Source organism: Schistocerca nitens, chromosome 7 (genome assembly GCF_023898315.1).
Source record: "Schistocerca nitens isolate TAMUIC-IGC-003100 chromosome 7, iqSchNite1.1, whole genome shotgun sequence".
Lineage (NCBI taxonomy): Eukaryota > Metazoa > Arthropoda > Insecta > Orthoptera > Acrididae > Schistocerca > Schistocerca nitens.
In genome coordinates, this window is record NC_064620.1 from 622,859,576 (window position 1) to 622,877,662 (window position 18,087).

Here is an 18,087-nt window from a genome sequence, read left to right on the forward strand (position 1 = left end):
TACACAGGAAACAATTACTTCGATAGCTCGGAGTAAGGGCCTGGAAAAAAATATACATACGTAAATAATAAAAACAAAACACTTTCGTTCCACACAACTCTTTCGCGCTATGTTTTTCTTCTAAGAAAACTTATCTATAATATATACAGGTATGTGAAAACCGTGTGCAGTGACCGGCTCTGAGAGATCAATGGACAGTGTCACAGTAGCCTTGTACGTTATTAAGTGTCGTCCTTTGAAAACAGTGGCATTCGCTAGAGATAGACAAAATGAGGTTTCTTTTGAAATAACTTGCCTTGCAGCTGGAAGGATGGCGAGTCCAGACGTCATACGGTCATCCTGATTTTGCCAAATCACGGGATGGTTCCCATTTTAAGTCCGCGATCAACTATCTGTCCAATTCTGTCAGATTAAACCCGTAAGTTTGTATATGGTTGTAAAAATGAATTATGTTATTTTCATTATTCTATAATTGTAACAGTAAAAGTTAGAGTGACCCACTGTAGCGGTGGTAGTACCGCTAATTCCTGGTATACAACACTTGACAGAGCTATCTGACTGTCTTTCTCTGTGTAAACGACTGAAAGATTTGTTACGTTTCTTTTGTTATGGAATAGAATGTTCTGTCCTGAACACACTGTAATGTAAAAAATCAATTACATTTACACTGATGGACACGCGAAAGGCAACACCCAGAAGGAATAATCAGTCATGTTGTGGTGTTGCAGTTCTTGTTATGACCGCACCTGCTATGTAAACAGCACGAGAAATTTCGCCTTATGCAAGAAACTGAAAAAGCGTCTTGCATAAGGCGGAATTCCTCGTCCTACCCGGAAGCAAGCACGCAAATCAGGATCAGGCGACACCTGCGGCACGCATTTGCGGCGACGAGAGACGCAGGCGGCGGCCGTTACTCTGCAGCGCGCGCCACATCACGGCTACGCGCTGTACACAGGGCGCTGGGAAAGGTTTGCAGTACGACGCAACAATAAGTCGCAGGAGGCCGATTGTTGCTGTGTTCTGAGAACACTTGATACTTGCATTGCAGCCGCTGTGCCAAGTTGGTGGGCGCAGTCGTTCGCTAGCAGAGTTAGTCTGAAGTGTTGGCTACGTCATCGTCGACACGAAGCGAGACTGGGGCAGTTTTGTGATAGAACTTCGCGCCTAGTTTAATCATAGACCAGCGCCTTGAAGAAATGACTTTTATACTCTGGGATGTATGTCCAGAGAATTCCAAAGAGGAAATTTCACTCTGTACGACACTGAGAGGACGGGAAGGCCACGACCATCACTTATGGAGGAAAACATCGATGCTGGGAGGAAAATGCTAGACGAAGACAGGCGAGTGGGCTATAAGCAGATAGTGGATAGCTCATGGCTAAATGCTTCACCGGTTCCTTCGTTCAAATGTGTGTGAAATCTTATGGGACTTAACTGCTAAGGTCATCAGTCCCTAAGCTTACACACTACTTAACCCAAATTATCCTAAGGACAAACACATATGCCCATGCCCGAGGGAGGACTCGAATCTCCGCCGGGGCCAGCCGCGCAGTCCGTGACTGCAGCGCCTTAGACTGCTCGGCTAATATCAGCGGCGCGGTTCGTTCGATTCGGCATGATCAGTTGCAAGTAAAGAAACTTTCTTGTCTCTGGGTGCAGCATAGACTGACGGAAGAGCAAATGGCGCGATGTTTGACTCGGTGCTGGGAGACGTTAAAGAAGTTTCTTAAGGGACAACCATAGTATGTGAATAACATCGTGACAGGTGACGAGACTTGGCTGTACTATTATGACGTGCCAACTAAAACTCAAACAAAGTTTGGGTCTTTGAAGATGACTACACGCACCCGTAGCTGTCAGAAAACCTCGATCAGTAAAAAAGAAAATGATAGCTGTTTTTGCAAATCGAGTGGAATTGTGGAGCGTGTTGTTCTGCACACACAACATGGCTCTGAGCGCTATGGGACTTAACATCAGAGGTCATCAGTCCCCTAGAACTTAGAACTACTTAAACCTAACTAACCTATGGACATCACACACATCCATGCCCGAGGCAGGATTCGAACATGCAACCGTAGTGGTCGCGTTGTTCCAGACTGTAGCGCCTAGAACCGCTCTGCCACACCGGCCGGCTCTGCACACACGGAAGACAATCACAGCTAACTGGTGCACTGAGCAGTGTCTGCCCAGAGTCATCCAATCTGTGAAGAACCTTGCGACCCAGTTCAACAATGGATACTCGGTTCCTCCATCATGACAACGCACCAGCTCACCGCGCCGAAGTATCCACCGAATATGTGCGGGGTACAGGACTGAGACTTCTCGAACACCCTCCTTACAGTCCAGACCCCGCTTTTTGTGACTTTGCACTGTTCCCACATGTGAAAATGAAGCTGAAAGGAATGCAGTCTTCGAGTGATGAGGACCTCCTGAGGGCTTGGGACAACGAGTGTACCTTACTCCGTACATAAACCTGGGAGAACTGGTTTAGGGTGGTTGGAGAGGTGTATTCAGTGTGGCGGAAATTACTTCGAAGAAATTAAATCAATAAAGTTGTATTGCGTAACTTTCCTAGTAGCCTTTGTATAAAGGGGGAACAGACGGCCGTGTGGTCGTAGAGAAATTGCTCATTCATGCGGTGGTTGTGCGTAAGGAGCTACAGCAGACCTCATAGAAGACAGCGAGTGTCTTCTTAGCACGTTTCCGAGTTCGACCGACGTAGAATAGTTGCCTATAGAGATTGAGGACTATCCTCAAGAGAAATCGGTGATCGTGTCGGACGAAACTGAGCAACTGTGGTGCGGATCAGCAGTCGCTGGGTTCAGGAGGGAGTGGTGGAGCGACGGGACTGACTTCACCCGCCCCGCTGCGCCACTGCACGCGGTCGCAGGCGTAGGATCGCTCTGCCACGTCACCAACCGCACCAGAAGAAATTCAGTCTCCCCCGCAACAAGCAGCGCCCGCGCGTGCGATCCGGCGTCGTTTGCAGCAGCGTGGGCTGTCCGCAAGGCATCCACTGGTGCGTCTACCACCGATTCAACGCCACAGGCGTTTGTGCCGCAATGACGGACATGGGCAATCGAACGGAACGACACTGCTTCTACCGACGAATTCCGATTCTGCCTGCACCGCCGCGACAGTCGGATTAGAGTCTGGAGACACCGTGGTGAGAGAACGTTGCCTCGTGCGTCGCTATACTGGTCCTGTCCTCGGTATTTTATGGTTTGCGGTCGAGCTCGATTCCACTCCTGCAACGCACTGCCGCCACACTAAGCAGCCAGTGTTACACCTGTGAAGTGTTGGTACCTGTCAGCCTCCCGTACCTTCAGAGCTTGCAGAACGATAATGTGCGACCAGACGTGACACGCAATGTCTGAGACTTCCTCGTCACCCGCCGGAATGCGCTGCTGCCTTGACCTCCCCTGTCCCCCGATCTTTCGCCTGTCGAAAACGTCTGACCGGTGAGTGCGGAACGACTGTGCCCGGGATACACCACCCGCTGTTGCACCACACCAGCTAATTCTCTGGCCGTGGCCATAGCCCAAGGCTACATGGCACATTAGGTTCGACGCAGCTGTCATTTCCAGGCTTCCCAGTTCTCGACAACTCGGAGCTTTGTGTTTCAAACAGTGCTGCTGTCCAGCGCTTTTAAGTTTTATTTTCACACTCGCGCGGCGGAGATAACCTCAGACAATTTCACATGCTTTTATAACATTTTTCTTAATATTTTGTTTAATTTAGCTTGAACAAGTCATGTCCTCGTAATGATCCTGCAGTAATCACAGAAAAGTGACATTACTTTCTCCTTTTTAAAATGACAAAATTGTTGTAACGCCTGCAAGCAACAAAATATATGTAACGGGAAATACAAACAATATAGTGGTAATGTTGGTGGTCTTAACTGTGTCTAGTGACAAGGTTCAAAATGACAGTGTAACATAAAAAAAGAATATAAAGTAGTTTAATCTTCTACTTGCGTTTAATGTATTATCTTTTTTTGGCATTGTTTTGTGTTATTGCACAGTACTTCTTCATAATTATCAGTAATACACTATTACGATTATTGTGATCATGTGACTTATTTTGAGTGTTCTTTATATATTTTGGTAATAGTTTTCCCTATATTTTACTTACTTGATGTGAAGTCGACTGGTCATACAAAAAACCTAAATATAGTAAGTATTTACTATAATAATTCAATATTCAGGTAATTCATTTAATATTCAGGTAATTAATTTAATATGAAGTAATCATGAATATTACATTTCCATAGTTTCTTCGTCACATTCGCACTGCTTGGAAAAACGCCAGGTTCTGACTTTTTATGCTGCACCATTCACAACGTTTATTCCCCACTGTGCTTGCCTGAACATCTTTTAGTAGTTATTATGCTGAAAATGGTTTACATTATACCAAACAGGTATGCATTTTATGATACCTGTAGGAAAAATAATTATTTGTAACAGCAGTTAACATTCACATTATTGAATATTATCATAGCATTTCCCCATCTTGAGAAAACTTCAACAAATAAAACAACCAAGTTTGTTGTTTGTGTGTATTTGCTAACTTTACTACAACCTGCAGTAAGCATCAGATAGGCAGAGTTGTAAGAGTCAAAGGAACTAAGAAAAAATTTGCCTAGACGAGTATGAACTCAAGTAAATTGGGATTGTACATTGTTTTAACCTGCCAGCAGTCATCAAAAAGTAAATTTTAATACAATTTTAGTTGCAGTCTTGCTGTAGTTAATTTTCAGCTTGCAATGTCACTTCACTTCTGTCATATCAGTTTGGTAAAATAAGCTACTTCCTGAAAAATCCTGTCTTACGAAACCTTCTAAGATTAAACTAAGATCCTCATGTTTATAGTCTCATACACATTCAGTACTATAGACATTCTCTGCACATCATCCTTTTTGTCCTTTCCTATGTAGCGGTAATACTGTATAGCTATAGCTGATGTCAGCAAATCAGCGCTTATCAAGGTAGTAGTGTCTGTCTGTTCGTGTTCAAAATTCATTTTAATACTTCATAGTGTTTTAAAACTGCAAATTTAATGCTGTAATTTATTCATGTATACTTTATATGTCTTTTCTCTGAGCTCATTTTGTCATCATTACACTTGAGTTTTACAATTTAAATACTTCATTAATTTTGAATTTCCAGTCGTTTCAGTTTTATGGTATTTCAGCTCATTTTTACTGTCCAAGTAACTTACATCTTACAGCTCGTTACATATTATAAACTGCCCGTCTTATGTTTCTGCTCTGTGATTAAAAATTGTAAAACATATGGAAGTTATTTAGCAAATTAGTAAACAAGGGCTTTATAATTACAGGTTACCCATATTTAGAAATTACGTCTGATAAGACTACTGGCCACTTAAGTGTACCTGCCCCGTCATTATCTATGGGTGAAGATTGTTTCTCTCTGACATACAGTGCACCACAACATGGTTCCTTGATGGTGAAGCTGACCGACAAAGATAATGAAAATTTACTAGAGCTTACTCCAGAGTTTACTTTTGAGGTATGTCAGTTAATTATTTTTTAGCATATGGCAACTTGTTTTGCATGTACTCAATTTATTTTATTTAAGTGAACAATGATAAATTAATCTTTCGTTTTAAATTGGAGATCCATGTTTTAGACTACGAGATTTGCTCTACGAGTAATAGTATATTTTCTAGATATTCCTGTTGTTGTTGTTGTCCTCAGTCCAAAGACTGGTTTGATGCAGCTCTCCATGCTACTCTGTCCTGAGCAAGCCTCTTCATCTCCCAGTAACTACTATAACCTACATCCATCTGAATCTGCTTAGTCTCCCTCTACGATTTTTACCCTCCACGCTTCCCTCTGGTTCCAAATTGGTGATCCCTTAATGCCTCAGAACGTGTCCCACCAACCGATGCCTTCTTCCAGTCAAATTGTGCTACAAATTCCTCTTCTCGCCAGTTCTGTTCAGTATCTCCTCGTTAGTTACGTGATCTACCCATCTAATCTGCAACATCCTTCCGTAGCACCCTATTTCAAAATCTTTTATTCTCTTCTTGTCTAAACTGTTTATAATCCACGTTTCACATAGTTGCCTATAGAGATTGAGGACTATCCTCCAGAGAAATCGGTGATCGTGTCGGACGGAACTGAGCAACTGTGATGCGGATCAGCAGTCGCTGGCTTCAGGAGGGAGTGGTGGAGCGACAGGACTGACTTCACCCGGCTCGCTGCGCCACTGCACGCGGTCGTCCTACACAGTATACAAATACTTTGAGGAAATCTTCTGATTTAATCCAACTGCACTCCATTACCCTCGTTATACTTTTGTTGAGTTTTATCCAATATCCTCCTTTCAACACACTTTCCATTCAGTTCAACTGTTCTTCGAAGTCCTTTGCTGTCTCTGACAGAATTACAATGTCATCGGCAATCCTCAAGGTTTTTATTTCTTCTCCCTGGATTTTAATTCCTACTCCAAATTTTTCTTTGGTTTCCTTTATCGCTTGTTCAATGTAAAGGTGAATGCATTCGGGATAGGCTACAACCTTGTCTCACTCCCTTCTCAACCGTTGCTTCCCTTTCGTGCCTCTCGATTCTCTTAACTGCCTCCTGGTTTCAGTACAAATTGTAAATAGACCATCGCTTCGGTCTTTCATTGCTGTGTCGAATTCTTCATGCAGTCTCCCATCTCATCTTCATCTACGTCCTCTTCCGTTTCCATAATGTGGCCATCAAGTACATCTACCTTATATATATCCACTATATACTCCTTCCACCTTTCAGCTTTCCCTTCTTTGCTTAGGATTGGTTTACCATCTGAGCTCTAGATATTCATGCAGGTGGTTCTCTTTTCTCCGAACGTCTCTTTAATTTTCCTGTACGCAGTATCTATCTTACCCCTAGTGAAACATGATTCTACATCCTTACATTTCTCCTCTAGCCATTCCTACTTAGCAGTTTAGCACTTCCTGTCGATCTCATTTTTGAGAGGTTTGTATTCCATTTCGCGGCTTCATTTGCTGCATTTTTATATTTCATCCTTTCATCGATTAAATTCAGTATCTGTTGTGTTACCCAAGGATTTCTAGTAGCCCTCGTCTTTTTATCTACTTGATCCTCTGCTGCCTTCATTATTTCATCTCTCAAAGCTACCGATTCATCTCTCCCTGTATTCTTTTCCCCTGTTCTTGTTAGTCGTTCCCTAATGCACCCTCTACAACCTCTGGTTCTTTCAGTTTATCCAGGTCCCATCTCCTTAAATTCCTACATTTCTGGAGTTTCTTCAGTTTTAATCTACAGATCATAACCAACAAATTGTGGTCAGAGTCCACATCTGCCCCTGAAATGTCTTAAATTTAAAACCTGGTTTCTAGATCTCTGTCTTACCATTATACAGGGTGATTCAAAAAGAATACCACAACTTTAGGAATTTAAAACTCTGTAACGACAAAAGGCAGAGCTAAGCACTATCTGTCGGCGAATTAAGGGAGCTATAAAGTTTCATTTAATTGTACATTTGTTCGCTTGAGGTGCTGTTGACTAGGCATCAGCGTCAGTTGATGCTAAGATGGCGACCGCTCAACAGAAAGCTTTTTGTGTTATTGAGTACGGCAGAAGTGAATCGACGACAGTTGTTCAGCGTGCATTTCGAACGAAGTATGGTGTTAAACCTCCTGATAGGTGGTGTATTAAACGTTGGTATAAACAGTTTACAGAGAATGGGTGTTTGTGCAAAGGGAAAAGTTCTGGACGGCCAAGAACGAGTGATGAAAATGTAGCACGCATCCAGCAAGCATTTGTTCGCAGCCCTCAGCTCGAACAAGAAGCACAACAATTCATATTTCAGCAGGATGGAGCGCCACCACATTGGCACTTATGTGTCCGTAACTACCTGAACGTCAACTACCCGAGGCGATGGATCGGCCGCCAGGCAGCCCGTGACAGAGCACTTCATCACTGGCCTCCAAGAAGCCCTGATCTTACCCCCTGCGATTTTTTCTTATGGGGGTATGTTAAGGATATGGTGTTTCGGCCACCTCTCCCAACCACCATTGATGATTTGAAACGAGAAATAACAGCAGCTATCCAAACTGTTACGCCTGATATGCTACAGAGAGTGTGGAACGAGTTGGAGTATCGGGTTGATATTGCTCGTGTGTCTGGAGGGGCCATATTGAACATCTCTGAACTTGTTTTTGAGTGAAAAAAAACCTTTTTATATACTCTTTGTAATGATGTATAACAGAAGGTTATATTATGTTTCTTTCATTAAATACACATTTTTAAAGTTGTGGTATTCTTTTTGAATCACCCTGTATAATCAATCTGAAACCTTCCAGTGTCTCCAGTGCTCTTCCATGTGTATAACTTTCTATCATTATTCTTAAACCAAGTGTTATCGATGATCAGGTTGTGCTGTGTGCAGAATTCTACCAGGCAGCTTTCTCTTTCTTTCCTTATATAAAAATAATAATAATAATAATAAAAAAGGTTCAAATGGCTCTGATCACTATGGGACTCAACTGCTGTGGTCATCAGTCACTTAGAACTACTTAAACCTAATTAACCTAAGGACATCACACACCCATGCCCGAGGCAGGATTCGAACCTGCGACCGTAGCAGCAGCGCGGCTCCGGACTGGAGTGCCTAGAACCGCACGGCCACCGCGGCCGGCTTTCCTTATCCCCAGTCCATATTCACCTACTACTTCTTCTTCTCTTCCTTTTTCTGTTATGGAATTCCGGCCCCCATGAATATTAAATTTTCATCTCCCTTAACTACTTGAATAATTTATCTCATCATACATTTATTCAAACTCTTACAGGCTTTCACAATAACTACGCACCCTAAGACCCAGAGTTGCAATATTAAAAGTTTTCGCTGGTTTCGTTGTCTAAGGGCTGGGATTCGTAGTTGCCGCACTACAAGCCATATACTTCTGAGTCTGCAGTACACAATATGAAGAGACACATGGAACGAATGGTCGAATGTTCCTATCACTCGGCAATTGCGAATTAATCTAGAAATTTATAAATGAAAGAGTGCAGTTAAATAAAATCTCCAGGTAATATCTTAACGACTTTAAATGATGAGTACGATAGTAGAAGTACTTTTGAGAATGTGGTATATTTCTGCAAAACACTTATTGGTGTCGATGGTGCAGTAATTAAATAAAATATAAGTTGAATAACGCGGAAACAATAGGTTCCTGCTGCACGTAATTAGTTACGAACAACAACATAGCCCGCGATCTGTTCACTTGTAAACGTCCAGCACCTCTCGTGTCCTGTCCTGTGCCGTCCTGCCCAGAACTACACTGCCAGAATCCCCCCGTGTCCTCTCCGGAAACGATGCTCCTCCCTAACCTCCATACGTCTCTCTTAGTAACGAGCGCTTGATTGGCTAGAGCGCTCCCGCCATGTCTTACAGCTAATCCACACTCACATATATAAAACACATACGAAATACTGGATTTACATTTAAATACATGAAATTAAATAAATATTCCTACGGCTGGTCCATAAACACGCTCTAACACACATTGTTAAATACATAATCAATTAAATGAACACATATCAAAAGAAAAGAACCAAAAGGTAGGCCAGGAACCTAATGTCTCTGTTGTTTCGAAAACACAGTGAATATTTAACCAATTACTTCATGAATAGTATATATCGGATATATACAAAGACATAGGTGAATAAATATATTTATAAGCATGCTGCTACCGTTTTTTCTTGTAACTGTGGAGTACTTATGGCCCGACGCAATCGATAGTAATCGGCCACTTTGACCTCCAATAACTCACGTATTATTCAAGTTACATGCCTGTAATTTATACCAATTTAGGTTTACACTAACAGCTTTCTAAAGATACGTCGATCGACAAAATCTGAAGAACAGTTTAGATTTTTGAAATTCGTTGCTGGGTGTTACTTGTATAATTTACCGTCACATACTAAACTGTAAACTAATAAAGATATTGAAAATCTGATTACAGATCAGAATCGTCATGGAAATAACAGTAATGTACATGTTTCTTTTTGAGGTATCATGACAAGGTTCATGGTTCAGCAGGTGTAGATATTTACACCTTTCATATTCATGGGTACACAAACTTCTTCCATCGATTTCATTGTTATCATCAATGTAATGTACACATGTTCTTTTAAACATTCTGACCAGTTAGAATTATCCCATTTCTCAAATCTCAATTTCACGATTAGGTTCTTCGTAAAAATTTTGTAATGTAAGACTTTTATTCTTCTACTACACTATAATAATGTACCTTAACCATTATCCAAATTCACTTACAGGTCCCAAGAAATAATCCACACTTTACATAGAACATACAGTTGTACATCATATGTATCATCACCAACACATTAATAAATTACTGAATACTTAACAAAGAGATAGTGCGCATTTTTTGTTATTAGCTACATAAATTCATGTTCAGAATAATTCATATTAATCATAGTAGTCAATTTACATATCCTATATTAACTGAAATTATTTGATAAAATTCATTTTCCTCTTTTGAATATTAACTGCTTTGAGAGTAAAGCTGATTTTATATAAGTTATCTGTAGTGAAACTCTTTTCAGTTAAGAATTCCTACAGAATTAAGATCACACTTACGTAACCCTACTGAATAATGAAATATATTATGCTCTCCACTGAGTAGTGAACATGAAAACGATGGTCACCTCTAACCCCTCTGATAATAAACGTCCCAGCGATTAAGGACCATGTCAGTTGCCAAATGAAGTGGTATCATACTTCAGGTATTCTGAAGAATATAGTACCTGTTTTAAGGTAGATTCAAAAAACGTGAGACATGTCTATGCAAAACAGTGAGACCTGGATAGAATGTTTTGAGAACAACATAAAACCTGCAAGTGCAGAAGAAGATATGAATGAAAATTCAACATATTTCCTAATGAAAAATATATGCAGTTTGAATTAGATCGACATCTAAGTGGTTTCTTACCTCTTTGAATTCAGCAAAGAACTTCCTTGCTACACCTACCATCCATTTGCCATGCTAAACATAACACACAACTCCATTTTCATTACTTTGTAATTCCCTCTTCTATTACTCTTTGAAATCTTATCCTTTTTGTTGCTGTCTTGTTGTTTTATAATTACCAGCATGCCTCTGTCGTCCGCTCACTGAGCGTAGCTCTGTACTTGAATAGCATGAATCGAAACTGGTAAAATACAATAACTACCAGCGTTTACTCTTCATACTCACCCTAATAAACTCCTTAAAACTCTACGCGATATGCCAAAAACAATGTGTGTCACACTACTCTATTTATTTATTTCATTGCTCATTGAATCATTGTTTTCCGCTGCCTGCAGTGGGAAACTCATCAACTAGTGCTATGAGGTCATACTTGATACACCAGCCCTGCATCAATAATATCCACATTAAGCCAGCGAAAAACATAATTTTATTTTAAGTCAGAGAATACCTTAAAAATCACAACAATTGAAAAATTACAGCATATGCTGCAAATAGTCACTGTGAGCAACAAGGATCTTGAAACTGCATTGGAACTTATTTTGCAATGGACCTGTAACTGGATTCCTTGTTTAACCGATTCATGTAACACAATTTAAAAACGCATTTATTTCAGGTTATCTATCAGGTCTTTGAATTATTAATCTGTACTCCTAGTTACCTTGACACTTCCTTGATACTGGATATTCCAAAAAGTAAGCATTAGCGTGAGGTATATTTACGATTTTGTAATCTGTGTTGCAAATTAATTTGAATTTGCTAATCTCATGATTAATATCACTTAATTTTTCATGAGTCCTCATGAGGATCAAATTACCTATTTTGAACTCTGGAAATTTCCTATTCTCATCATGCTGACAAATCATATCTTACCTTGATGAAGGTTCCTCGGGTCTCCAGCCGGGTGGTAGCGTTGATATCTCGCGACGTTTCGGGAAGTGTCATACTACCCATCTTCTGGCGAAGTCTTCGCCAGAAGATGGGTAGTATAACACTTCCCGAAACGTCGCGAGATATCAACGCTACCACCCGGCTGGAGACCCGAGAAACCTTCATCAATAGTTTACGCTCGGAAAGTTTTGCTATCTTTATCTGAAGTAGTTGTTCCTTCTCATCCACAGTAATTTCCTTACAAGGAGAAAGTCTATTAAATCTTCCACTAGACATTTGATTTCTCCATCTTTAATATTTAATATTTCTTCAGGTGTAAAACCTGTGCTTTGTTGCTTTAACGAGATCACTATTTGTTTAAATGCTGTCACATACTTGAACCAAAATCTGTTAATTTCGGGGCAGGAAGTTCTACATAATGGCCCAATCTTTCTCATATATCTCTGGCGGATTACTTGATTGGTGCAAGTAGATATATGCACAAACTGTTTTTAGTTATCTGCTTCACAGTCTTTCCATAGCATTGAGCGGAACTGAGTGCCATGATCAGATAGCACCTGTTTGGTTTACCTATGGTCACAAAATGGTCCAGGACAATTTTGTTATACATTGTTTTCCTAAATGCGAATAGCTTTATAAATTTAGAAAAATGCTCTACAATTATTGAAATGTATCCAGAGTTAGCTGAGATCCCAAGTAATGGCCTCGAAACGTCTAAAATGACTATATCTATTTCCTTTCGAATTTCAGCTGAATGACATAAGGTCCCTGAAACGTTCATAACCTACTACCCTTCCTGGTGTATTTGAAAATAACTGTCCTTTCACCATCAGCATTTTAAGTCACGCCTCTTTTTGTTCTGTTGAAATCCTGTCAGTTAAGTCTAATAGCCGCTTAAAATTCTATTCTTTGTTGTTATTCTCGACCATAGCTCAAACATTATAGTTTTCAACATCATCTCCTAGCCCATAATTCACTCCTAAAGGATTTACCTGCAGTCGAATTGAGTGACATTGCGCTAATCTGTTGGCACGTTCAAAAGAAATCCGCAGAGTTTTCCCTTCTACCCATAACGTAATCATTTCCTGTTCACATTCAATTAAAAGTTGCTATTTAATTAGCCAATTAACGCTCAAAAGTATTTCCATACTCAAGTCCTGCACCACTATGAATATACAGGCTGTTACAAAAAGGTACGGCCAAACTTTCAGGAAACATTCCTCACACACAAATAAAGAAAAGATGTTATGTGGACATGTGTCCGGAAACGCTTAATTTCCATGTTAGAGCTTATATACGTTTCGTCAGTATGTACTGTACTTCCTCGATTCACCGCCAGTTGGCCCAATTGAAGGAAGGTAATGTTGACTTCGGTGCTTCTGTTGACATGCGACTCATTGCTCTACAGTACTAGCATCAAGTACATCAGTACGTAGCATCAACAGGTTAGTGTTCATCACGACCGTGGTTTTGCAGTCAGTGCAATGTTTACAAATGCGGAGTTGGCAGATGCCCATTTGATGTATGGATTAGCACGGGGCAATAGCCGTGGCGCGGTACGTTTGCATCGAGACGGATTTCCAGAACGAAGGTGTCCCGACAGGAAGACGTTCGAAGCAATTGATCGGCGTCTTAGGGAGCACGGAACATTCCAGCCTATGACTCGCGGCTGGGGAAGACCTAGAACGACGAGGACACCTGCAATGGACGAGGCAGTTCTTCGTGCAGTTGACGATAACCCTAATGTCAGCGTCAGAGAAGTTGCTGCTGTACAAGGTAACGTTGACCACGTCACTGTATGGAGAGTGCTACGGGAGAACCAGTACAGCGTGTGCAGGCACTATCAGCGGCTGATTGGCCTCCACAGGTACACTTCTGCGAATGGTTCATCCAACAACGTCCCCCCAGGGGCTCAGCATTCATTTGCTGAGTACGGGCTTGGCGACCCCGGGGTCCTGAGCTGGGGACTGGTCAGCGCCGCCAGTCTCCTGTCACCGTAACCCCCTGACATGCTTCAGCGACCACCGCATGGCGCGGCGATGGAATGTTGTGTGCTGCGGGGAATGGTAATCTTGGCTTGACCGCCTTGATTGCGAGGAAGGTAAACCTCTATAAAAACCCCTCAATCTTACGGTGTGCTGCGCGCCTATAAGATACGTGGCTGTTGGGTTGGAACAGTCGCAAGCGGGCAACCTCTGGGGCACCTGCCGCACCCCAGTTGTATAAGGCTTACTCAGGCACACGGGGCTCTGTCTGAGCGGACCTTTAGTTCCCTAGCTGCTCGTGGGACCACAATGGACCCTTCGACCACTACATTTCCCCCTACCAGTGGATTTGGTGGACCACTGGTAGGAAAACACACCCCATCAAAAAAGCGACTTCGTGCTGCGAGTCCTCCAGCGCCTGGTGTTACTAGAGATTTACCAGACTGTCGTAACAGAGCACATGCTGATAACCAGAATGTGTTTTTGATTGTCAAACGGAAGGAAGGTAGCTTTGAGAGGGTTTCTCCCTTTTACATCCACAAGGGTCTTGAGGGAATTGCAGGAACACCGAAATCTGTGAAGCGACTGCGCAATGGGACTCTGTTAGTTGAAACTTCTAGTTCCCGTCAAGTCACTTCTCTTCGAAAAGCAACCTGTCTTGGAGAGTACGCTATCGAGACCGAGCTCCACTCCACTTTGAACCATAGTAAGGGTGTTGTGACATGTAGGGACTTGGTGGATATCCCCAAGGACGAGTTGAAATCTGAGTGGGCTGACGAAGGTATTGTCGACGTGCAGCATATTATGAAACGAGTCGATGGGGACCTAGTCAAATCCGACTCGTTTATTCTCACATTCAATTGCCCGAGACTCCCAGAGCATGTTAAAGCGGGTTTCTGACGTTTGCCAGTACGGCCATATTTCCCCAACCCAATGCGCTGTTTTAAATGTCAGCGCATTGGGCATATTACGTTGGGATGCAATGGGATAGCCACTTGTGGTAAATGTGGTCAGCCTGCCCATGAAGGAGCCGGTTGTTCATCGCCTGTGAAGTGCGTGAATTGCTCTGGGAGTCACCCTGTCTGGAGCCGGGTCTGCCCCATCTATCTCGAGGAACGGAAGATACAGGAGATCAAAACATCTAAGCGCATCCCCTATGGTGAGGCCAAGAAGCTCTTTAAGGCCATGCAGCCTCCTGTGTTTACAACATCTTTTGCTTCCGCTCTGCAGAAGCCGGTACAGTTGGCCACTGTTGCTACACAAACGGAGGTTGCTAGTGTCAGCACTAATACCTGCGTTTGCCAGTGCACTTGCGCTGCTGCGGTTGTTTTGCAACCTGCGGCTCTCCCCACAACGTCGGACGAGGCCGTGGTTGCTGACATTGGGGTACTTCCTGCCCCTCCCCATATGGCGCCTTCTGCCCAGGCGAGTAAAGCTCCAACTGTTGACAAGATTCTGCATTCTAAGCCCCTCAAGACGAAGACGCCGAAGGTGAAGGTTTTCCCACCTGAGGAGACTAGTCAGGGTCAGTCCGATGACGATGCCATCGTACTGTCTGACATCTCCCTCGGGTCTCCATCGGAGCTGATGGACATTGATGTCGACCGGGGGCGATATTCTCGCCCCAGGAATAAATCTCCAGCCAGTACGGGCTCTCCTCCAAAGCACAGAAGCAGGGTGAAAATTCAGCCATCCTGATCACTGGCTCCCATATTACAGTGGAACCTGAATGGGTTCAGGACGCACGTGGCCGAATTACAACTCCTTGTATGAGAGCGCCCCTTGTGCTTATGTCTCCAAGAAACACATTTTCAGGCCACTGATGCTCCTTCTTTACGGGGCTATACCGTGTATCAAAAAGATGATCTGATGGGGGAAAGGGCAAAGGGCGGTGTTGCGGTTTTTGTCTGTGCCATGCACCACTCATCTGAGCTCCTTCTAGTTACGGACTTGGAAGCAGTTGCAGCTGACCTTCTTGTGGGGCGAAGGCTCACAATCTGTTCCGTTTACTTACCGCCTCAGGATGCAATAGACTCTGAGGCTCTCACCGACCTTATTAGCCAACTCCCCCGCCCATTTCTCCTTCTGGGGGACTTCAGTGCTCATAATGTCTCATGGGGCTCTACGACTACTTGCCCCAGGGGTCGCGTACTGGAAAGCCTCATGGTGTCCGAAGAACTGTGCATCCTCAACTCTGGTGCTCCCACTCATTTCTGTACTGCTTCTGGGTCGTCGTCAGCTAGACCTTTCCTTTTGCTCTCCAGCACTCGCGGATTCTGCTCTGTGGGAGGTTGCCGCTGACCTCCATTCTAGTGACCACTTCCCCATTTGGATTCGCCTCCTGGGTGAGACTGTGGCACTACCAGTGCCGCCCAGGTGGCACCTCTGCAGAGCTGACTGGACACTTTTCAGCCATTTAGCTGTTTTGGAACACCGTGACAGCGTCCACGAATGGGTCGACCATGTTACAGCAGTGATCTCCCATGCTGCTGAATCGTCGATCCCACGGTCCTCAAGTCATCCCAAGAGGCGTCCTGTCCATTGGTGGACCACTGAATGCCACTCAGCCATCCGAGCCCGCCGTGCAGCTCTGCGCCGCTTCAAGTGCCGTCCCTCAACTGACAATCTTGCCTTTCGGGTGGCAAGGGCCAAGGCGCGGCGAGTGATTAAAGAGAGCAAACGACGGTCATGGCAATCGTTCTTGAACTCCATCTCCCGCTCCACTAGTTCTACGAAAGTATGGGAAGCCATCAGGAGGATTTCCGTGAAACGCAGCCAACTACCTGTCACGGCATTGCTGCATCAGGGATGTCTCCTCACGGCGCCGAGAGACATTGCCCAGACACTGGCCATGCATTTTGCAGAATCAACTGCCACTATTAACTGTGATCCAGATTTCTGCCGCTACCGCACTGCCATCGAGAGGGATCACTTGGACTTCCGGTCTCCAAATTCTGAACCCTACAACTGCCCCTTCAGAATGTGGGAACTGGATTCGGCGCTGTCTGTGGCTCATGATACTGCGCCAGGTGATGATAAAATCCTGTACAGCATGCTGCAGCACTTGTTGCTGGCATCCAAGGAAGTTCTCCTGAATTGTTTTAATATGATATGGTCATCCGGCATGTTCCCTGACTCGTGGAGGGAGGCGATTTTGATCCCCCTCCTCAAACCGGGAAAAGACCGAATGCATCCCAGTAGTTATCGGAGTATTGCTTTGACGAGCTGTGTCGGGAAGACATTGGAACGCATGGTCAACCGTCGCCTGGTTTGGCTGCTCGAGACCAGGCAGCTCCTTAGCCACTCTCAATGTGGCTTTCGGAGATGTCGTTCAACTATAGACAACTTGACCCTGCTTGAGGCGGCCATCCAGCAGGCCTTCCTGCGTAAGCAGCATTGTCTGGGTGTATTCTTTGACATTAATAAGGCGTATGACACTACTTGACGCCGCCTTATCCTCAATCAACCCCATCAGTGGGGCTTTCGTGGCCATCTCCCCATCTTCATTCGGTCCTTTCTTTCCCGCCGCCTCTTTCGATATCGGGTTGGTAATGTGCTATCTGATTTGTATATGCAGGAGAATGGTGTTCCTCAGGGAAGCGTTTTAAGTGTCACCCTCTTTGCCATCGCCATTAACAGTATCACGTCCACTATCAGGAGTCCGGCCCAGTGCTCCTTGTTTGTGGACGATTTTGCTGTTTTCTGTTCTTCCTCCAGTCTTGTCACAGCTAGTCGGCAGCTGCAGCTTACGATAAAGCGATTAGAGGCATGGACTGCGAAGACGGGTTTTACCTTTTCTGCAGACAAATGTGTGTGTGTTCATTTTAATAGTTCTCGACGTGCTTTTACCTCCCCTGAATTGCGTCTGAGGTTCCTGGGCCTCACTTTTGATTCCGAGTTGTCGTGGTTGCCGCACCTTAAAGACCTAAAGGTGCGGGCCCTGAATATTTTGAAGTGTCTGAGCCATCGGTCCTGGGGAGCAGATCGGGCGCGTCTGCTGCAGTTTTATAGGGCTTTCGTCCGGTCGCGTCTTGACTATGGATGCACCGTGTATGGGTCAGCGAGGCCTTCGTATCCGAAGATTCTTGACGCAGTACACCATGAGGGTATCAGGCTGGCCACTGGTGCCTTCCGTACCAGTCCCATCCCCAGCCTGTGTGCTGAGGCAGGGGAACCGCCGCTC

General features: G+C 43.9%; 1 protein-coding gene across 2 annotated transcripts in view; it reads left to right on the top strand.

Annotated features, from left to right (window-relative positions):
* Positions 1–18,087, top strand: part of LOC126195831 (uncharacterized) — a 672,121-nt gene that overhangs the window by 259,725 nt on the left and 394,309 nt on the right. For both annotated transcript variants that reach the window (XM_049934505.1, XM_049934506.1), the window contains exon 8: positions 5,341–5,531. In XM_049934505.1, coding sequence (XP_049790462.1) covers positions 5,341–5,531 — 191 coding nt within the window. The remainder of the gene's footprint in view (positions 1–5,340; positions 5,532–18,087) is intronic.